The sequence below is a fragment of the Cornus florida genome, unplaced genomic scaffold (assembly GCF_030987335.1).
Source record: "Cornus florida cultivar Cherokee Brave unplaced genomic scaffold, ASM3098733v1 CherokeeBrave_3.0.0_Hap2_Chr10, whole genome shotgun sequence".
Classification (NCBI taxonomy): domain Eukaryota; kingdom Viridiplantae; phylum Streptophyta; class Magnoliopsida; order Cornales; family Cornaceae; genus Cornus; species Cornus florida.
In genome coordinates, this window is record NW_026775580.1 from 89,996,977 (window position 1) to 90,020,046 (window position 23,070).

Sequence of the window (23,070 nt, forward strand, 5' to 3'; positions counted from 1 at the left end):
TCTTTTTTAGTACCAAGTCGCAAGTACCAACCATAGTTTTATAACAATATGTTGGATGATGGGGGAGAAAATCTAACCTGAAAGATTCAGAAGAAGTTTTTCAGATCATGTGCCCTACTCCATTGACTGTGCTACTGTAGGAGATCTATCTTATGGGGCTTTTGGAATGTTAAGGAGTTGTGGCCCTTAAATCTCGTCTACTGCAATTAAATGCTGGATATGCTTGCTCTAATTCCATAGCTGTAGCTCACTAGCTCTGGGACCTCCAAATTAAGTACCATGAAAAGGCAGTATTTCTTACTAGGAGGTGCCTGATGTTTGCCTTCACATGTGTGCATTAACACACACACACACACACACACACACACACACATATATATAGATATAGATATATTTTCTTCTTTTGCATTCAATGTTTTTGGTTGGTAAATTGAATTAATGGTACTGTATTAAGTGTGTACATCTCCTGTTTCAATTTTTGGTGTTTGCATCTACTGCTTAAGATATTATTGGAGAGGCAGAGTATTCAGGGTTGTAATAAAATTGTTTAATTTTCCATTTTCAAACTTTCAGTCCATAAGTTTTGAATTTTTTATATTTTTCACCAGATATGTTAGGTAAGCATTAATTTTCTATTGGCAGACTAGCTTCAATGGCAGGTGAAACTGACAATGAAAAAATGGTAGTAATTTATTAATTATAAATAAAAATGACAATAATCTTATATTTTATTAAGGAAAAGGTTATGCAGGAAATTGGACAATGGATGTAGCCTGTGTTTACATTAATTTTGAGTTGTAGTAATACTCATCAAGTCATCAGTGTCACAACTCCAACTCATTAATTAATTAGTTAGGCCAACTATTTATGGCCTGTTTTAATGTTCCTTCAATTTGCACGCCCCCGTCACTTTCAATGCCAAATTCAGCATGTGGAATGGAAACATTTATATTTGAAACCGCAGTAAAATTGGAAGAAATTTAGCAGCATTTTTTTTTTTTTTTACCTCCTACCTGTTATTTATTATTTTTTACCTTCAATGGGAACTTTCTCAGGATGCTTCACCACTCTCCCTCCTTGGGTTGCTTTCATCCTTGTGTACTTTCACTAACATTCCAAAATTTGTCCCCAGAGGACAATTCAATTTCCTGATAATGAACAGGAGATTTTGCCACTTTGTTTATTGGGAGGGGTTATTTTTCCGAATAGATATGTTTTTATTTTGGACCCTGCCATACTACCAAAGCCTCAAACCTATTATTTAAACCGAAAGTTTTGCAACCAGATAGTTTAACAAGGGACCCATTTCGGTTTACATATCATTTTCCTTTCCTTTTATTTATTTATTTTTTTTGGCCCTTCCTCATGCATTTGTTCAACTTATGTATTATAGCATTCATTGGCATCATCAATGAATTAGAGGTGTGTAAAATGAATTATATAGGCACACATTGACATCATCAACCATAAAATAAACAACAGAATCCCAATAATGAGGTCAATCTTTGGATGTCAGGAACATGCTTAACTCACCCTTTTGAGGTTTGAGGTTAAGGAACAATATAGATTCCTTTCACTATCAATAATAGGCTTTACAGTGTGAGTTGTAAAAATTGAGCAATTACATCTCTAACAATATTTTCTATGTGATTGCAAAATTTAAACCTTTTAAAACTTAATTCATGAACTCAATATGCATCTACAACAGAAGTACTGAATGTCGAGAAACGCGGTACACCGGAAAGGGAACATAAATAAGCAGTCAACGCATCTGCTGCATCAAGTCCTTTAGTCCTGTTTGGTGAAGGGTTAGCAGCCTGCAGGTAAAGGGTTCTTGTGGCTCATGCATGCCTACTGCTGTACTTATGTCATAATAAAGTATATATGTTTATACTTTATATATACTCACTGGTTTGTATTGTTTCTTTCATTCTTGAAGTTTGCAGTGTGTTGTAGAGGTCACATTCTTTCATGGAATGAGTTCTAGAGTTTTCCTTTTCTGTGTGCAAGGTATGAATGGTAACAAAATGATGAGAGATGGTCATTTATTTGTAGTTGTACTCCAAACACTCAGAATCAAGCTATGTTTTCTTTCTTGCGTTTTGAACAGTGACATTGTCTTCTATATTGAACAGTGACATTTATTGATTGATTATGCTTCTTCATATGGGTACTCCTTTGTTCCTTCATATAGAAAGTCAAAGAACCGAATGAGAAGCCATGTGCAATCCCTTTATTTTCAACTCAAAAACATTGTTGACTTTGTTTTAAAGCTCACAATAATGTATTTCTAATTCGATACATATTATGAATCTATGATCGAAATTTTTTCAGATATTCAGTATTTTAACACGTTATACTTTTTCCAATCAAAGTTTCTCATTTATTTTGAAATTCTATAATATTCAGTATTTTGACACGTCTTACCCTCCTAATCAAAGTTTCTTATTTATATGAAATTCTTCACTTCTCCATTTATCCAAAAAAAAAAAAAACAAACAGTTATAGAGAGAGAGTCTTCTTATATATCTTTCCCGGACTTTTTGCCTGGCATTTACAAATCCAACCATTCATTCCTCAAAGAAGCCTAATTATTGTTCTCTAATACCAACCTCTCCTTTTTCCTAAATTTCTTAATTAAACATGCACCCCACGTTCCATTGCTCAAAAAAAGTAAACTACAAAAACTACTCATACTACCAACCTCTCTCTACACTCTGGAAAATCCAGAAAACCCTTTTCCATTCCAACCCTAGGTACTCATTGTAGAAGAGGGTTTTTCTTTATTTTCCTTCATTTCTCTTTTACAACATCATATACATACAATACAGTTTGTTTGATTTTCTCTGTACATGCATTTCATTATTGGCATGTTGGTTCTTTGTTCTATTTCGTAAAGAGGATGGTAGAGATTCCAGGACGACAGGCTCATAGTTTGATCCTTGAGGGTTCAAACGAAGTCGCGGAGTATGATAATATACAGTTTAGAAGTCATGGTGCAAATAACGCACCAGTCCAGAAAATAGGATCCGTATTTAACCGATCCAATGATAACGGTCCAATTTCACGCTTGAGCAAGGATGGAGGCAGCACAGGAAGTCCCCAAGGCAACAAGCAGCCTTCAGGTACATATATCATGCCATATGCATTGTTTTGGTTACACACACACACACACACACACACACACACACACATATATTTTGGCTTTTTTGGTGAGTAAATTGATCTACATTTGGTGCAATGTGTAAAAATGTTCTATTGTTTAGCCAATCTATAGTAACAAGAAATGGACTTACCTGAAAAACAGGAAAGAAATGGGAAGATAATGTTTTGACCAGTATTGGGATGTCTCAACATGTTAATCAATTGTATGATTGTGGCTTAAAATTTCACTTTTGTTGTTTGGCTCAGATATGGAGTTGATGAAGGAGAGGTTTGCTAAGTTACTTCTGGGAGAAGATATGTCTGGTGGCGGGAAGGGCGTTGCATCTGCTTTGGCTTTGTCAAATGCCATTACAAATCTTGCTGGTAAGTTTGATGAAGAATGAGAAAGATTAATACATTATTATAAATTCATCAATCTGGGATATTTTCATTTTCTTTTAAAGTTTAGAATACAAATTTATCGTTTCTGGAAACATAAATGCTAATTTTCTCTTCATCTTCTACTGTAATGCAGCTTCTGTTTTTGGAGAACAACGGAAGCTAGAGCCCATGGCTGCAGATAGGAAAGCGAGGTGGAGAAAAGAAATCGATTGGCTTTTATCTGTAACAGATAATATTGTTGAATTCGTCCCTTCTCAACAAAAATCCAAGGATGGAACAAATATGGAGGTGAATACTCTGTCATACTGTGTCTGTGTGTGTGTTGTTTTGTATTCTAAAACTCGAATCTAATAAACATTGTTGCACCTTCACATTTGACTGTCATTCTGCTATACAAGAGAGCTTAATGGTATTTCCTGGTTTTGTAGATAATGGTGACACAACAAAGAAGAGATTTGCTAATGAACATACCAGCTTTGCGCAAGCTCGACGCAATGCTTCTTGTAAGAACCAGCAAATTGCCTACCTTTATTTACTTATTTTCTTATCACAGAGTATCACTGTTCTTTATGGTATATTATCTGTGATTCTCATGGGAAGATCATGAATTAGGACTGCCTAGATAACTTCAAAAACCAAAACGAGTTCTGGTATGTGTCGAACGATGCTGATGAGTCTGAGAAAGGTGTCCAGAGAGACGAGAAATGGTGGCTTCCTACTGTGAAGGTTCCATCCAATGGGCTACCAGAAATGTCGCGAAAATGGTTGCAATTTCAGAAGGAATCTGTGAACCAAGTACTTAAAGCCTCCATGGCCATAAATGCTGAAACACTATCAGAAATGGAGATCCCTGAAAACTACATTGAATCACTCCCCAAGGTAATAGAAAAAAATTGCTCAGAGTGACTATTTATCAGAAAGCTTAGTTCTAAACTTGGGCTGATTTTCTGCATTTTCTACTTTTGGTGGTAGAATGGGAGAGCGAGCCTCGGTGATATAATCTATAAGAGCATTACAGATGAATTCTTTGAACCTGGTCAATTCCTTGCAAGCATGGACTTGTCAACTGATCACAAAATTCTTGACCTTAAGAACAGAATTGAGGCTTCTATAGTGATTTGGAGAAGGAAGATGAACCAAAAGGATGGAAAGTCTTCTTGGGGTTCAGCTGTGAGTATGGAGAAGAGAGAGCTCTTTGAAGAGAGAGCAGAAACCATCTTACTCCTACTCAAACATCGGTACCCTGGACTTCCTCAATCTGCTCTAGACATAAGTAAGATCCAATATAACAGGGTAAGAATAAATTAACACTTCCAACAGCTGTTCTTTTAAATCAATCATTATATACACATATGTTAACTTCTTTTTCTTTCCTTCTTAATTGTACAGGATGTGGGACACTCTGTTTTAGAGAGCTATTCAAGGGTACTAGAAAGCTTAGCCAACACAGTGATGTCTCGCATTGAGGATGTCCTTTACGCGGACTCTGTTGCTCAAGATCCATCACTGATAGTAAGCAAGAGGAAGCCCTCAACAAATTCCTCCCCAGTAACAACACCAAGGGGTTCTTTTACTGCAGAGACAATGACACTATCGGATTTCATGGGTTGGCAGTTGGACCAAGGGGAGGCAGAGATGGAAAAGAATAATTCAGAAAGCAACTTAGACATTTTATCTAACGATGAGAATGAGAAGACCATTAGCAAACCTGCCAAAGAGACCAGCAGAAAATTCTCATACACTTCTTGGGTGTGATTTAAGAGTCCAAATGCTTGCCAATAATAGTGCTAACAGTAGAAGTGGAAAGAGAAATGATAAATGGGAAGAAAGGGAAAGAGAAGGTGAATGGGACTCGGATAACCAAGAAAAAAAAGACAAGTTTTAGGGAGCTTTACCTATTGAATGTAAATATTCAGACACATTAAGGTGTCTTTGGGTTAGAGTCCATTGACTGTTCTTTCCTATTCTTTGTAGGACAGTATGAGTAATTAAATACTAATTATATACATCTGAGATGTCCTTTCTAGCTTTGCTGATTTTTAACTTATTGTATTTGAGGTGTCCTAGTAAATCAAGCAAAATTGAGCAACGAAATCAAGTATATTCAAAACCATTGCACCAACAGAAGAAAGTGCATTTCTCTTGCATGAAAGTGCTACTGCATTTATTTCAACGACATATTGACTTGATTGGTGAGAACCTAAAAAACATCTGTATTCAAAATATCAAGGCAGTTGTCTTGATCCAAGTAACAAACTTCAGTCGATTTTTCATACGAAGTATCATGCAATATGAAAAATCAAAATCAAAAAGCTTCAGTACATAACTTTCATGTGGAGTAGTACTGATCTACGCAACACTGGTAGCAGCATGTATAGCATCTGCAAGATGAGGGATTGTACGAGAACTAAGACCTGCCATGCTAATCCTCCTGCACAAAAAGAATTTGAATAAAGGTACTTAAGTTTTAACCAGAGGTATCATTAAAATCTACTGGGAATATATGGAATGCTCAAACTTGGAACTACAGACATAGATTGGCATAGTGGAAATTGAAGGAGCTGAATTTAATATGGGAAAGACGGTACACAATTCACAAATTGTTGATCATAGAATGTGTAATGCATTGACAATAAATTTCTTGACGTTTATATATAATAACACACTGGACAGTAGCCTTTTGACTTCTACTTTGACATCATACTACCATTATTTCAAACGATAGCATGAGGGACTTCTTAGATGACTTTGGTGAGGCAGCAGTAACAGAGTTGATTAGAAATAGAAATAAGCAACATATATGTTGCTGGGCCAATGGAAACAAACAATTACTGCTGTAAATAATAAATTTTCTCATGTTTAATAAATATGTGATATACAATATCGTTCTTGTTAACAAGAAATTTTCAATAAAATGATGTGTAATTGAATAATACTGAATGCTGATGAGATACTTGTGCACATAAACCTCTTATAGCAGATTTTCAGCTGTGAATCAATTTCCCAGCAACAAACAGAGCTAAGAAGGGAGGAACCACCCATTTATTTAATTGAGAAAACTATCTTCTTTAGGATATAATATCTGGGAAGAAATCTATTTACCCATCAGATGTCATGTAAATGTGATACTCTTTAGTCATGAAAGCAACTTGATTAGTGTTCAACCCCGTGAATGTAAACATTCCGATTTGCTTGATAATGTGACTCCAGTCGCCTGGTGTGCCTGGCAGATAGAAATATAAAGTAATTTCAGACAGACAAGTCAAACTCAAACCAAACTTGAGAGTTAACAAAAACGCAAAACGACGTGAAATGGACGGGGGAAAGGTTGTGCCAGTCATCCCCATTACAAAATTTCATTATCATTTTTAATGGAAAACATGACCGCGATAATGGCCCTTAAAATTCTGTTAAAAGTTACAGCAAGGGCAAACCATTCTCCAATGTGTAATTAGCAGTCAGAGCACCAAAGAACGTATATATACACTGAATAGAGGCCAGTGACACTCTAGTCCAGCAACTTCTCTTTAACGCCAATTGAAACACCAAAACGAAATAAAATGGAAAACAGAACAAAGAAAAGGATCCAAATTGGCTTGCCTTTGGCTTTTAAAGCGTCAAATAGTTGCTGGCGCATGTTGATAATGCGATCAGCCATTGCTTTCAGCTCTACTGTCCATTCATTATACATATCCCTGCAGGCAATAGGCACTCAAGCTTAGGAGCAGAATTTCAAAAGTCTGAATCCATGACTGATTGCACACACCCATTTTGCCTCACTTGAGCTTGAACCCTTGACCTCCCTAATGGGAGGTGAAGGTCATACCACCCAGGCAAAGGGCCCAGTGGTACAATTGATTGATATTGTCCCATCAAATACAAGATTTTTTCTAGACCGAACAAGGAGATCCAATAAATCATTGTACTGTGGTGCTATTTTTTTTTTTTAATAATATTTAACTAAAAGATATTCTTGTTCCACTTTTCTTCTATTAAACATATTACATTTAAAGGTCTATATTGTGAAACATAACTAAAACTGATTATTAATCAAAATTAAGTTTGAAACTCATGTAATTAACCTCTTCTGGTAAAACTGATTAATCAAAATTGTCTGAAACTCGTGTAATTAACCTCTTCTGGTTAACCCAAAACGGATAGATCTAAGAGAAATCTCATTCAGTTCGATATTGTAGATTAAAATGGGACACTAAAAGAATTGACTTCTGAGCCGTACGAGGCAGGAAACTCAAGCATGGTTCTAAGGGAAGGAATTGACCCGAACAATTTGGCTTTGTCATGCTGCAGAATGTTGTTCCTAAAATATTTAAATGAAACTTCAAACTTGCACCTGTCCTTGAGAATGGTTGCCACAATAGATGCACCATGAATAGGCGGATTAGAATACATAGGCCTGATCACCAGTTTCAGTTGGCTCTCAACCCTACTTGCCACATCTGCTGCTTTGCAGACCTGTAAAAAACGGAACTCCCATCAGAATTTGTATTCACAGGGCATATTAGATGGACCCTTTTTTCGGCTTTCAATAGATTAATGGAAAATGCTAGTTGCTAACATATTAACAAATTTTCCTGATAACAAAAATGGAAAATGCAAGTAAAATTTTTTCCTGATAACATTAACCGCCTCTTCCTGGTCTACAAGGTATCACTGACCTACCTTGAGGCTGTGGTATCAAAAAATTTCTCTCTGTAAGGAAGAGAGCCAGTTAATTGACTTTATTGGTAATTCTGCCTTGATATGAATATATATATATATATATCTGTATGAGAACCAAATTGTCATTTTAATCTCATTTCAAGGCAGCTGACCTGACAAAAAGGTCAGTCACTGTTAGAAACCTGGTGAGTGACACTGTTAGTAAACTTTGGAGGACATTTCTTACTTTTATACATCATTGTTATCAACCAGGTTTCGATCAAATGCAGATTGTCTACTAATGAATGGTTAAAAGTTTAATCTTAACACAGGAAAGCTGCTGCTTCAATAAGTGATAGGAGACTCACAATGCTGAAGGCACCAACACGTTCGCCATAGAGGCCCATGTTTTTTGCATAACTCTGAGCTGCAAGGCATTCACCACCATCTGCAACAAACATGCGAATGGGCTGTGCATCTGCATCGAGGCTACCACTAGCAAAACCCTAGAATAATACAATTGGAAGTATATTATATACAATACACCTAAACAGCTAGGGGCTCCAATTTATCTGCTATTACCTGATAAGCACTATCAAAGAAAGGTAACAACCCTTTTGATCTCATTAACTGCCTGATCTGATCCCACTGCTCAAGGGTTGGATCAACCCCTGTCGGGTTATGAGCACATGCATGAAGAAGCACAATTGCTCCTGATGGGGCAGAACCAAGATCCTCCAACAAGCCTGTTTGCACATATCATTATCACCAAGAATTTTATCTTCATGCAAATTTATCACCACAAAAAAAAAAAAAAAAAAAAAAAAAATGGAATAAATTCAGGGAAGCTGAATCGACAATTAGATAGCATACTGAAAAATCAAAATAAAGTAGGCATTCTGGAAGGGCCTTGTGGATGACAATATTTGAGAAATTAAAGAGCAACTAATAACCACTCTGGTACTTCAAACTGTCAAATTGTATGATTTGATCTTTCCATAACACAGGAACATATCACTGGTATGTGAAATTACGCAAACTAAAAAAAAAAAAGAACACTTTGATTGTAAAACTGTTCTAGCTTGTTCATAGAAAATCAGTGGTCTCAAACCTTGGAAGTCCAGTCCACGCGTTGTTGGGTCATAGTAGCGATAACTCTTCACTGACAACCCTGCTATACTGAAAACTTTTGGATGGTTTCCCCATGTTGGCTGCGGAATGTATATAGCTTTCTGCCAAACAAGGCAGATGAATAAGTTCCTCTTTTTTTTTGTTGGGAGGCAGGAGGACCCCGGGGGGGGGGGGGGGGGGGGGGGGGGGTGGGGGGTGGGTCCTATGAAAGCTTTATTAGTTAATTACTTATCAAATGGAATAACGTAAAAACAATGAGCTATTTTACTTCATGATAATGTCTTGCCAGAAACTCAGCCCCAACCCTAAGTGAGCCAGTACCAGACAAGCACTGGACTGTAGTCACTCTGTTCTCTTGAATGGCAGGACTGTAATGAAAACAAACAAAAATATTGCATTATAACATAACATATTTAACTTTTACAAATAAAAATCTTTTCTTGTATAGATTGTGAAGACACTTTAAGAACCAAAAAATCTTCTATCTACAAAATCACCAAAAAAAAAAAAAAAATAGAATAAGGTGTTAACATTGCATAACATAAAAAACAATCAAACAATTAGTAGGCCTTATAGAAAAATTATTTCCTCTTTTCACTCAAATAAGAGGAGGGGGAATGACATACTGTAAACAAACAAAATTTGAGTAAACGTCAAACTGTTACTGCTCAAGAGTAATTGGCATCTGCCACATCCCTGAGTCAAGCACTAGCTGCTACTCCAGTCTAGATTTGTAGCATGAATCATGTTATTTATTAGAATAAATTTTATAATTTATGAGGGATGGAATTTGTCTTTGCCATCAAAACTTGCACCATGCTCATTTCATTTGATTGAATTCGAAATTATGATATTGTAGCTCTTGAAAGTAATATATGAGGAAGTGCAAGAGAACCATTTGATTGTCTAATCCTATAACATAAGACACTAATCAATAAATTTACGTGCTATTGGTCAATCCATGCCCAATTTTTCAAGCCGCTATCTGCAACTGCAAATAAAGCTAATAAAATGCATGACCTTTTTACCTGTCCGCACCAAATATGAGCTTAGCACTCAATTTATTAAAATCTGCTAGTCCAATAATTGGAAGATACTCTTTGACACGGGACCTGAATCAAAAACAAGGAGATCAACAGTCACAATTCCTTAAGTTACAAGTAGCCCCAACAGTAATTCAAGAACTTACTGATCATTTACAAGCATTTGCTCTGCTCGTCTCACTACATTTAGAACAAGAGGTTTTCCTTCCTGTTAAACCATGGATATGTCAAACCAGTAAATTATTGCATCGGAACACAAACACATATACAAGAATCTGAATTTATAATTGTAGCTAAATCAGTTTTGTGAGCGTGTATGTGTATTTTTGGGATGAAAATGAGATAATTGATTCTAACAAACACACCTCAGTTCGATAAGCACCTACGCCCAAATTCAGCTTAATTGGGCTTGAATCCTTGTTATAAGCAACAGTGACCTGTTTATAGAACATAACAGTAGAATCAGAACAGATTGCAGCACTGAGATTCACTTCACCATACAAATATAACTAACACACGGAATCAACTTGGTTTTAGTTTTACTCAAGCAGTAAAATCAAATACAATGCATCCATATATTTTCAATGACATATATACGCATATTCCCAAGCCTTAGCTCAGTCTGAGCAAAAGCATGCCCTCATAATAAGCTTATATTGTTTGTTTTTGTTTGTGCTCGAACTGTTCCAATAAGAGCCACAAATAGCCTATGAAGTGGAATGAATTATGCTGGCCTTTGGCCCACGTCTTGTGGAAAGATGAGAAGAAAAATAACATTTTGAGAAAAGAGCATATGCCAAGCACGAAAAATGGAAGTATAGAACATGCATAAAGTTACATCCGCAGCTGAACAATTTGATGTTCTCATATTTGGTAGACGTACTGCTCATCAAGTTATCAAGTATGACAATACAGAAAAAGACAAGACACATTTTTTAGATGTGGATAGCTATAAGGATCATAAAAACCAGTAATTTTTTTTGAAGTGAACACTTTTTTTGGTTGATTTATACATTTGATTTGTTAGAAGCACACATGATTCTAAATAAAAACCAGTCCAACTCGTGTTCTGAGAGAGAAATAAGTTGGTATAAAAATTGACGAAAAATTGTTCAAGTGAATGATTAATGTTTGATTGTGAATTACATTTATAGCATTGTTTGCAATTTTCAATAAATCCAAAGGCTTTATCTGTTTTCAGTATACACAATATCTCTCTCTCTCAATCTGATTTGACGAACAAATAAAATACATCATAAATTAGAGCCAAGTCTGAAATTTAAAATTGACATCGGATTCGTTGTAATCACATGAAAAAAAAAAAAAAACAAAAGTCAACCGCTACAACACAGATTAGTAAGATCAGATACGCAAATACAAGTATTTCGCTACAAATTTAATTAAGATACAAATATAGATATAGATGCAGATGTTGATGTTGAGAGAGAGTGAGAGAGTACCCCTAAGATGGAATCTTCAGGTGCTTGAACGACGTTGGCGAAGACAGAGGGAGTAGACATTGCGTAACTAGGGTTTTGTAATTCTAAAACGATGATAACGTGAGCCTCCTGCAAGATCACCCTTTTTATATCCGATCGTTCTTACACTTACACAATATACATATATAATTATATATGTAATTATGTATATATATAACAGGTGTGTATGTGTGGTGAAAAAGAAAGAGTGAAGTCCCAGTGGGCGGTTGATGCTTGCGACCGATTCGAGAACTGTGGGTGCAATCTCGGTTTTGTATTGTATTTCAGAAGGCTTCGTATAATTATAAAATATTTGACCGTACCGTTCGTGGTCGTTTGTCTCAGCTGACGCGGTAATCACTCAGGCGTGGGTTGTTTGGCTGTCTCAATCAATCAGTGGTTTTGTTTTTTCATTTTTTTTTGCCACGTGGTACTGTTTTAAAGAAAGAAACTCTAATAATGTTTTTATGACCATTGGATTAAAGTACTGAGCTCGAAACTTATTTTATTACTACTTTCCCCTTAAATTAGATGTCATGTTTCACATTTTCAAAAAAGATTTTTTTTTTTTTTTTTTTTGAGACAAAAAGAATATTACTATTTTCGTTGTTTTATTTTGTTTTGTTTTTTTTTTTTTTTTTTCACTCAAACGCTAGCACACTTACAGTGAAAATAGATGTCAAAGTCACTAAATAACACTCGTGTACAACTTAAAATGTACACTTACCGTGCAAATAGACGCCAAGACCACTGAGTGATACTCGTATACAGCTTAAAATATACACTGACCGTGAAAATACATGTCAAGGCTACTGAATAATACTCGCATACAACTTAAAAAACACTCACCATAAAAATAGACGCCAAGAAAAACAAAAAAAAAAAAGGCTGTGACAAGATAGATAATAGATTTTAGTATTATTTCATAAATAATCTATCATCCAAGTAAAGCAAACCTGAAAATATTTATTTTCTTTTTTTAATCAAGAAGGGTATTTTTATAATTTTATATGTTACTAAGATGATGGATTTTTTGAAATCAGATCATGGACTTTTTTTCACTCTCTCTTAATTGATATAAACCAAGTGAAGTGGTCCATGCAAGGGAGATGCTCAAGTTTTCAAAATAGGCACTTATACGGTAAGTGTTCGTTTTGTCTACATGCACGATGTGAACAGAAGAATGGTCCCTCTCATTCATTCATGAACTCTTTTTGTTTTAATTACAAGATTAAAACAGATATTTTGAGATATATAAAAAGTCAAATTAGTCTAATGAATTTTTCAATTCATTGACTCTGGTGACAACATTATTCATTCATTTATGCTATGGACATATTGGAAGTGGTGTTTCGGAATTGCATCCAAACACAGCATTAGTGCAGTTGCAACACCGCATGATCGAGGGACAAACAGCACAATTGTGGACCTCATGGTAAGAATCATAACATGCTGCTAAATCTAAATTACCACCATACTGAAGCAGTTTAAATTCTCGCTGCCAACTAGAACACCACAATGGGTTCTGCAGCTTCTGCTAGAACTGAAGGTTTCAATAGGGTGACAATTCTTGACATGTCATGACTTGAACCAAATACGGAAGTACATGAGTTTAAATTTGAAATTGATCTCGCACAGAGATTCTGGGTGTAAATAGGACAACAAAATTAACATGTTGAAACAACATGCCACGTAAACATTCTGATAATCAACTTGTTTAACATCAATAAACCCATGTAATAATATTCATGTTCTGTGAAAAATAATACAGTCTAGCCGTTTAACACATACAATGTGACATGAATTTACCTATCAACAGAGGAATTTTGTAAACTAATAAAAGATAGGAAGGTCGTATATCTTACCAAAATTTTGAGAAATTAATGATAACATGTGTAGGGATGGCAACGCGGTGGGTTTGGAGCGGGTTTCCCTAAATCCCGCCCCGCCCCTTTTAATTTTTGTCAAGTCCATACCCGCCCCGAGACCCGCGACGGGTTGAATTTTCATATCCAACCCCGCCCCGTTAGGAAATACTGTGCCCCCGTGCCCGCCCCACTTTTTTCTCCCACTTTTTGGAACTTAAACTCCTGCTATTTAAATGTGCAAAGCCTAGGAATGACACAACATAAATAAAATTATGTAACAAAAATAAAAAAAATAACATGCACATAACATAATTCAAAGAACATAATAAACAAAAATAAAAATTTAATACAACCAAATCACAAGAAGTTCTAAGCTCCAACTTCCACCATAACCAAAACAAAAGCAAATTTAATACCAAGTTTACATCCCAAATTAGGATTGTAAGAGCCGCTAAAATAACTTATTAATATATATATATATATATATATTAAATATAGTTATATGCGGGGCGGGGCGGGGCCCCTAGGATATGTATATTGAACCCTTACCCGCCCCGTGACCCTCGACGGGTACAAAATTTGTATCCATGTCCGCCCCAACGGTATAATAAGTGTTCCCATATCTGTTATTAACGGGGCAGAACGGGGCGGGGCCCCGGCGGGGCGGTAAAAATTGACATCCCTAAACATGTGTACATTCATAGGTTAAATACATACATATTTAACATGACCTGATTGTCACCCCTGGCCTTCATAAACAATTGCTGCTATTTTTGAGGACTTGTGGCTTCTTGACATGGGGTCCAAAGGCCATTTATCCATTCACAAACAAAAGAAGCAAAAGGCATCCACCATTCACATGGAAGACAAATTAAACATGCCAGTTAGCCAAGTTCTCATTTGAAAGTTGAAACAAGGACATCCATGAGGTTTGATGTAGCACAAATAAATAACAGGCATCATTAAATGGAACAAAGACCATTAAACATGATCTCAGCCTTGGTCGGATAACATGTACCAAATCCGACCTATTTGCCAAAGTAATCTGAGGAAAAGGCTAGTTAATTAAGAGAATTTTATTGGTTATCAGAATAGCATAAATCATCCAATGCCATATTAATGAAAGAAGATGAACAATGCACGTAATGAAAAATCCGGAATAAAGTAAGAAACATGTAACTGAGAACAAAAAAAAAGAAAAGAAGGCCAAGCTACAAAGTGCTATGGAACCTCTTACAGTCAGATAACAATTCATCATACCTTTGGAAAGAAAAATACAGTTAAAAGATGGAAGGTAACAGAGAGCTAAACAACACCAGCACAGGCAGATCTTCAGAGTACCAACAAACCATTCAATTCCGGGACTTTTGAAGTCAAAATGAAAATAAGACTACATGCGACTTACATTCCTACTCAAAAGAAAATCTGCCTCTCAATGACTCGCTGCATCTCGGTTTGTCATAAAGGCATTGAGATGCCTGCAACATGAATGAGAGAATTTATTAAAGATATATAATTGTTGTCACATGGAACATTATATAGTGCATGCTTGATATATACAAATAATAAGAGCAACTCAGTAACATATACTTTATAATGTAATGATAGTAGCACATACCCGATTACTAGCAGTGGACCATTTTGGTCCATGGATCATTTAATCTTCAAAGATTCAGAAGCCACACAAGTTTCACAGAGGATTTAAACAAGGATTGTAAAGTTCTCAAATAGTAAGAGAAGATCCAGGACAACAATATGGGGGAGGCTATTAATACACAAGATTTTGTACTATTTGAATCATAAACAGGTATTTCATGTAACATTTTTCGTGTTTCGCCATTCTTATGACCATTAAAAGTCAAAGCCACTATAAAGTAAGGTGAGTAGACCCCTCAGTACTTGCTAAGAAGAATATTTGATCCCAAAACATCCAATCTTGGACACAAGGATGAAGAAGGGTATATTTGAGACCACATGCTTTTGATAATTGAAGCCAAAAATGACTATAGATTGCAAATTTGCTGAGTATAGAGGAGGTGATAATCAAGGCTAGTAGCCGAAAGATGTTCTATGTTAACAATGTTATTTTCTTGATTCAATTACCATTACAGGAAGAGAGAAAATAAGGTGTTGCAAAGACTTAAAGAAGTGGGTAACATCAACCACAACAATCAAATTGAAGGAATACTTATAAGAGCAAAATAAAATCCCACAAGTCATGTTGAGCAGAGTAATGTAACACTAAATGCTATTTTGAAGCAACACATTCAAAGCTTATGTTCCCCAAAAACATTAATCAAATTTAGCAATTAAGATGAGGAATTCAAGATGTACGAGCAACAATACATTACATAAACAACATAAATGAACTGATTAGAAGGAAACCAGAAGTAACCCTATGAAAAAGACAGAAACCTATCCCAACCATTGAGAAAGGCAACAAAAGTTACTTCCCTGAGTTCCCTTCCTTTCAGTATTTCAATTTTTTTCTTTGTTCAACCATAGATTAGAAGTAATACTATTATGTTGACCTCACACTTCCTCCCCCTCCTTATTTGCACCTTGAACTCACTCCCAAACATCATCACATCTAAAATCTCCACACTCTGCTGCTATTTAGTGGTCACTTAAAAAATATCACCTTCTGAAGCTACTCCTAAGATTCCCAAAATGCATATTTTAAATCATTTCTTTTTTAGTCTTCTCACTTATCAGAATCAAAATATCAAAAGGTCTGTATTGAATTTAGGTAATAGCAACTCTAGATTCTTTCATAAGGCTGTGAGAAACCACTATTTTGTTTCCCATTTTACCATGCACTCACAACATAAACAAATCATATCCCAATTCTTAATTTAGTTCATTTTTAAGGCACAGTGAAATACGATATGAAAGATGTTCAATAGTATTCAAGGGAATCGACCCTCACAGAATACTTTCATAATGGTCCGGTCAAATTTTGATATCAATATACATTTTCCCAACGCCTTTTATTTGTTTCAACCAAATATTTCATTACAATTTGTAGTACCCTAATATTTTATATAAGGACGAAGGTTATATGGAAAATTCACTTCCAAATTAATCTCATGCACCCATTTATGGAATCAAACATATGCATATTAGTGTTAATTGACCATCACATGACAACAGTGTAGCCCAATGATAAAGACAGAAACCTATCCCAACCATTGAGAAAGGCAACAAAAGTTACATCCCCCCCTTTCAGTATGTTAAATATTTTGACTTTGTTCAACGATAGATTAGAAGTAATTCTATTATGGCGATTTCACACTTTCTCCCCCTTATTTGCACCTAGAACTCACAAACAAACATCACTGCATCTAAAATTTCCACGCTCTGCTGCTATTTGGCGGTCATTTAAAAAAAAAAAAAAAAGACCTTCTGAAGCTACTCCAAAGATTCCCAAAATGCATATTTTTAATCATTTCTTTTTTAGTCTTCTCACTTATCCGAATCAAAATATTAAAAGGTCTTTGTTGAATTTAGGTAATAGCAACTCTGCATTCTTTCATAAGGCTGTGAGAAACCACTCTTTTGTGCACCATTTTACCATGCACTTAAAGCATAAACAACTCATATCCCAATTCTTAATTTAATTCATTTTAAGCCACAGTGAAATAAGAAATGAAAGATGTTCAATAGTATTTCAAGAGAATTGAACCTCACAGAATACTATCATAATGGTCTGGTCAAATTTTGATATCAATATACAGTTTCCAACACTTTTTATTTGTTTCAACCAAATATTTCATTACAATTTGTAGTACCCTAAAGTTTTATATAAGGATGAAGGTTATGTCGAAATTTCACCTCCAAAGTAATCTCATGCACCCATTTCTGGAATCAAATATATGCATATTAGGGTCAATTGACCCTCACATGACAACAGTCTACAACAATTTACTGGGCAACACTGTAATAAAACAATGAAACTGAAGGTTACAGATACAAAATATCAAATAAGTTATCTAACAAAATTTCATATATTAAAGACACAAAAAATTGTAACAAATACAAAAAATCGAAAAGAAAATAAAAGCGCACCTTGAGGAATTAATCCCCAGCTCTGAGACTCAATCGACAAGCTCGATGTCAATCGAGCTGAGGCTATAGCACTGTGCAATGGCATCATTGATTCCACGCTGCTCAACTCCAAAGGTAACCTAACCACACAAAACATATATAAATATATAGATGCGTATGTATCAGTGTGTGTGTGTATATATATATATATGTAGAGAGAGAGGGGTTCATGATAAAAGCTTAAAATCCCACCGTGACATGCGAGAAATGCGTCTAGCGGAAGAGGCAGACTGAGAGCTCAATTTCATCAGTGATATATCAGCTGAGAGTGAGCCTTTGTTGAGTTTGATCCCCACATGTTGCAGACGAGACGATAACCTACTGAGCACAGTCGAAGACGCCATTGAAGCCTACGCTTTTCAACTATCGAATTCCAAGGGTTTATGCAGTACGAGCCGTTCTACAAATACCAGTACGGCGTCGTCTCCACAGATCTCGTGACCCGATATTGAATATGGGTCAAAACCCGCCCGTTTTCCATGACCACCTAAAATTGCTTGATTCATAACACGACGACGTGTTGTGAAAACTACATAATCATACGTAACGGCGTCGTTTCAACAAAAGAACTGCTTTTTATTATTATTATTATTTTTTAATAACTCGAGGAGGGTGTTGTTTGTCTCTCTTCTTCCTCTTGGACGACTCCAAAGTCCAAACCTTTCAGGTCTGATCTCAATTTCGTCTGCGTTTTTTATAATATTATTAATCTTTGTATCTGATTTAACTGTTAAAGTAATAATTCTTGTTTTGATAATCTGTGATTTTTCTTCTTTTAGCAAATTAACAGTTTTAGTTAGGTTCTGTTTTGCTTGATATTCTTTGCGTAAAATGTCAATTTCGTTATCCAACTACTTGAAAATTTCAGAGTGATATTTATATGAAGAATCATATGTATGTTAAATATATTTTATTTCATTCTTTGGGCAATTTTGCAGTTTGGGATTAATTGGTTTTGAGTTGCACCGGATCACGGGATTGCGGTTAATATGCAGGTTAGTTTTTGATCTTTTTAGACTTGTTGTTATGGGGCTTTTATATATTACATCAAATCAAAATATGGGTTCAGAGTAAATTCTCTCTAGTATTTCTTTGATGTATGTATGTGAATGTAACCCAAAAGTGATATATTGGAAGTTGATAAGTTCAATAGCATGCATCAAGTGATTGATTACTTGATTGTTTTTGTATGAATCCTCCACCTCCTTGATCTATTTAGAGGGCCATAGCTAACTGATCAATTATTTAGTGGCAGTTTCAGAATTAGCTTGCACACATTATGCCCCAATATCCACTCGATTGACTAGCCCTTTTGCTATATTTGGGAGCACCAAATCCAAGGTGCCGATTCGGTGCTCCCAAACGCAGCATTTGTGCTTACATAGAAGAATGAGCTCATTGTGTTTTATAGCATGTAAAAGAGGTTTGTGAAAGGGCAGAATAAGATTTCGTTAAATGATTGAGCTTCCTTTTTTATCATTATTGGTGATGAGGGTCCCATTCTCAGTTGTGATTCCATTTTAGAGGATGAATTTTGGAAAAAGAAAATAACTGAAATATTTCCGTTGAAAATCCAAAAATACCTCTTTTCCAGATATATATCTTATCATTTTTACACGAAGCTCCTCTGCAACATATTTAAATTTGAATCGCTTCTTTTGTATTACTGATTGTCTTCTATTTACAGACATCAAGGGCAAGGCTTTTTAAGGAATACAAGGAAATACAGCGAGAAAAAGCAGTTGATTCTGATATCCAGCTATTTTGTGATGATAACAACATATTAAAGTGGACTGCTCTTGTCAAAGTAAGTCTTGTTGCAATGAAATGGATTTAATATTTAATGCTGCCAGTGTACTGGGTAACTGAGGTGTTGTTTCCTTTTATATATTAAGGGACCATCAGAAACTCCTTTTGAAGGTGGTGTATTTCAGCTTGCATTTGCCATTCCTGAGCACTACCCCTTGCAACCTCCTCAAGTGCGATTCTTAACAAAAATATTTCATCCAAATGTGCATTTTAAGGTAAGAACTTCTGCCATGGCTCTTGATTATATCCACAGACAATAGATGTGTGTTTGTTCTCTTTACTAATACTCTTTTTATATATATATATATATGTGGTGTTTCTGGTACAGCTCTCCTTGTATTATATGGTCGACAGTTGTAAAAGTAAACATGGAAAATTGAACCCTCTTTTTACACTAGTTAAAATATATTTTTGATGACATTAGGAAGAAAATGAACCCTTGACGGCACCTCACCCTTTTATATGCCATACCAGCACTCTGATCACTAGCCTGCCGCAGTTTTGGCTTCAAGTTAAAATCTTGTTTTGTATCAAGCTATATACAAACTCTTTTAGCAGCCAATTCTACAGAATTTTTAAACTTTATATTGTATTTTGTTAACAAAAAGAAATAACATCTAGAATTTGATCTTTAAACTTTGAGATGCCTAAACATTCAACATGTGCAAAACAAAAGAAAAGAGAAAAACACTCTTATCTCCAACTGCAGCAAATAATAGCATTATGAAGCATAGCAAATGAATATTTGGACTTACAGATTCCAAATTTTGGTTTGTGTATCATCTACCATTTAGGATTTTTAGTTTTGGCTTTGGTATTTCCATGTCAACAACCTTTTCCATCAATGCTGGTTAAACAGGAGCGTGGATTTCATATTGACTTTTGGGAAACTTCCTCGATGTCATTGATTACTTCTTGCAAAGACTTTTTTAAGTTTTAATAAGAACTAAGAACAAAAGTTTGGAACTAGAACCAACAAGACCTTCTCGTTTCAAAAGATTTAGCATATTAGCTGGTCAATGATTGATAGAAATTGCTTCACTATTCTGAATATCTTGTAAGTTCATTCAAAACTGTGTGGTCCATGAAATTTTCCTTTGAATGCTGTCATGAACCTCGGAATCTTGACCATTAACCTTTAGTCTAGTGGAATGTGGTGAACCTGGATTGGAAGTGGCGGTTAGGGACTGAAAATTTGGGACATGATTACGGGCGTATTTCGATAGTCTAAAAAAGAAAAAGAAGAAGCAGCAGCAGCTCTATCATGAAGGACCAAATCATGACATCAAGGTTAATTTAAATCTTACCATATCTCCACTTTCTACAAAATGATAATTTTCATATCTTAAATGAGAATGTTGGAGTTATTTTGGACGCTAAGGTTTTGAGATCAAGAACTTCTTAATTAACCATCCCCTATTTGATAAAGCATAATTTGCTACTGATATTGTCATACCTATAATTTTCCTTTAGGGGCGAGCGACTCTATGAATCTCACCTGTTGGATTTTGCAAAATATGTCACGAGTTTGGAAACCAAATCTAATGCATCTTTTTTCTTTTTCTTTTGGTAAGGAAGTGGGACGGTCCTGTTGTGTAAAACTCCCTTGGTCCCTCCACCCTCCACCCCAAAAAGAATCTGGTTGTATACTGTTCTTGTTGATTATCTTTTTTGCTTGCAGACAGGAGAGATTTGCCTAGATATATTGAAGAATGCATGGAGCCCAGCTTGGACGCTCCAGTCTGTGTGTAGGGCTATAATAGCTTTGATGGCCCATCCTGAACCTGATAGCCCACTCAATTGTGATTCAGGTTGGTTGGTTTCAGGCAATTTCATGTTCCAAGTTTAACTGTGTATGTGAATCAGGACAAGACAGCTGTAAAACAGATTAACTGTCTATGTGAATCAGGGCATCATAATATGTCAATTTCACTTTACCAAAGTTGGTGGTTTTGAGATGTTTTTAGCTCAGCTTATTTGTTGTGACGACTTAACTTGTATGAACTTTTACACCGCACACATAGAAGTATAAAAGGAGAAAGCCATCCACTGGACAAATGTATTAAAACAGATGCCATGAATTAAGAAAGTATGTGCAGCGTTTTGACCACAGCTTTAAATTATTATGATTTTTTGGCTTCTAAGTAGTAGCCTCATTGAGTCATTCCCATGAAATTCGACCTAGATGCATTGTCCTCTCTTTTAATTCATCTGTGGTTTCCTGAATGGTATGAATCGTCTTCTGTGCAGGAAATCTTCTGCGCTCTGGTGATCTTAGAGGATACCAATCAATGGCGAGAATGTATACCAGGCTTGCGGCTATGCCAAAGAAAGGGTGACTGAAGAAAAAAGAACGAATGGCTAAAATTCTTGAGTTGCCCCCTTTACCTACTGTATTAAAGATGAAATGTATTTTGCTAATTTATCCTTAAAACTCTGAAACTGAAGTTTCAATTGGTTGTATCATCACACCTTCTTTCACCCTTTCATTTTCAGGTATCTGTTGCATATAAAAATATCAGCCGTAGAGTTGAACATAAGACTTATCCACATGATCACATTGCATTGAATCCTCTCAAGTACCTGCTAATGTTATATCTAATATCAATCTCATCTTTTGTTTCTCCAGTTTTTGTAACGCATTGATAGCTCAACCAAGTTATTGCAAATTCCCAAATGGCTGATGTGTGTGTGTGAGAGATTTTTTCTTTGAATATTTATCAGGACTACAAGGGCATGTCAAAGACAGTTAGTGGTATTTGTGATTTTTTGTTTCCATTGGCAAGAAACACTCACATACCCACTTGTCCTTACGGGTACTTGAACTCTTGACCGTTATGGTATTGGTGATTAGATACATTGTTCCTAAATATGCTTTTTTCATTAGAGTATATGTGACAATGAGGAGAGTCTCGTAAGCAATACATTGGTCCAAATTTTCCATTATGCCTACACCGTTTTACTTGAGGTGGATAGAAGTGGCTGCCAACATTGGTGCGAAATTGAGTTTAATGCATCTGTTCTTAAAAGAGAAATTTTATGATGTTAATGAAATGGGAAGATTCCAACTTTGGCAATCAAACACAACACTGTAATGGATCCATGAGAAAACATGGTGGAACATTTGTTCTTTGAGGCCTGTTTTTTAAGAAAAATAAATTTTGGGTTTTGATTTTAATAGTGGACACCCTGTTTCTTACTGGAGGGTAAGTTTGAGCCTGACCCAAATGATAATTGTATTGATTCATGAATATGCGTCAATGGGGACATTTGGTTATCTCTATGCTATTCTCACATTTTCACCATATTTTATATATGGAGATATATTGCTGTCCCTTGATGTTTACTAATAAGCAGGGCTGCACATTGCACAATCGACACAGAAACATGCCTTTAAATTGTAACCACTTGGACAGGTATGGGTTATAT

General features: G+C 35.6%; 4 protein-coding genes across 4 annotated transcripts; 2 read left to right on the plus strand and 2 right to left on the minus strand.

The window, feature by feature from the left end:
* Positions 1 to 2,655: 2,655 nt before the first annotated feature.
* Positions 2,656 to 5,574, plus strand: LOC132280050 (rho guanine nucleotide exchange factor 8-like). Its single transcript, XM_059782158.1, has 7 exons — positions 2,656 to 3,125; positions 3,412 to 3,528; positions 3,680 to 3,834; positions 3,975 to 4,049; positions 4,159 to 4,425; positions 4,519 to 4,839; positions 4,936 to 5,574. The coding sequence occupies exons 1-7, from the start codon at positions 2,903 to 2,905 to the stop codon at positions 5,299 to 5,301; spliced, it is 1,524 nt and encodes a 507-aa protein (XP_059638141.1). The 5' UTR covers positions 2,656 to 2,902; the 3' UTR covers positions 5,302 to 5,574.
* Positions 5,575 to 5,731: 157 nt separating this feature from the next.
* Positions 5,732 to 12,411, minus strand: LOC132280051 (aspartate aminotransferase, cytoplasmic). The gene is made up of 12 exons (XM_059782159.1): positions 11,840 to 12,411; positions 10,745 to 10,816; positions 10,526 to 10,587; positions 10,365 to 10,448; positions 9,605 to 9,704; positions 9,317 to 9,437; positions 8,788 to 8,951; positions 8,574 to 8,711; positions 7,898 to 8,019; positions 7,147 to 7,241; positions 6,649 to 6,769; positions 5,732 to 5,977 (listed from the first exon to the last, which is right to left on the minus strand). The coding sequence occupies exons 1-12, from the start codon at positions 11,897 to 11,899 to the stop codon at positions 5,896 to 5,898; spliced, it is 1,221 nt and encodes a 406-aa protein (XP_059638142.1). The 5' UTR covers positions 11,900 to 12,411; the 3' UTR covers positions 5,732 to 5,895.
* Positions 12,412 to 14,868: 2,457 nt separating this feature from the next.
* On the minus strand, positions 14,869 to 18,199 carry LOC132280052 (protein NUCLEAR FUSION DEFECTIVE 6, mitochondrial-like). Its single transcript, XM_059782160.1, has 3 exons — positions 18,025 to 18,199; positions 17,794 to 17,912; positions 14,869 to 15,203 (listed from the first exon to the last, which is right to left on the minus strand). The coding sequence occupies exons 1-3, from the start codon at positions 18,174 to 18,176 to the stop codon at positions 15,184 to 15,186; spliced, it is 291 nt and encodes a 96-aa protein (XP_059638143.1). The 5' UTR covers positions 18,177 to 18,199; the 3' UTR covers positions 14,869 to 15,183.
* Positions 18,200 to 18,414: 215 nt separating this feature from the next.
* LOC132280053 (protein PEROXIN-4-like) lies at positions 18,415 to 22,269 on the plus strand. The gene is made up of 6 exons (XM_059782161.1): positions 18,415 to 18,499; positions 18,771 to 18,827; positions 19,520 to 19,639; positions 19,728 to 19,856; positions 21,323 to 21,452; positions 21,892 to 22,269. The coding sequence occupies exons 2-6, from the start codon at positions 18,822 to 18,824 to the stop codon at positions 21,978 to 21,980; spliced, it is 474 nt and encodes a 157-aa protein (XP_059638144.1). The 5' UTR covers positions 18,415 to 18,499; positions 18,771 to 18,821; the 3' UTR covers positions 21,981 to 22,269.
* The last annotated feature ends 801 nt before the right edge of the window (positions 22,270 to 23,070 follow it).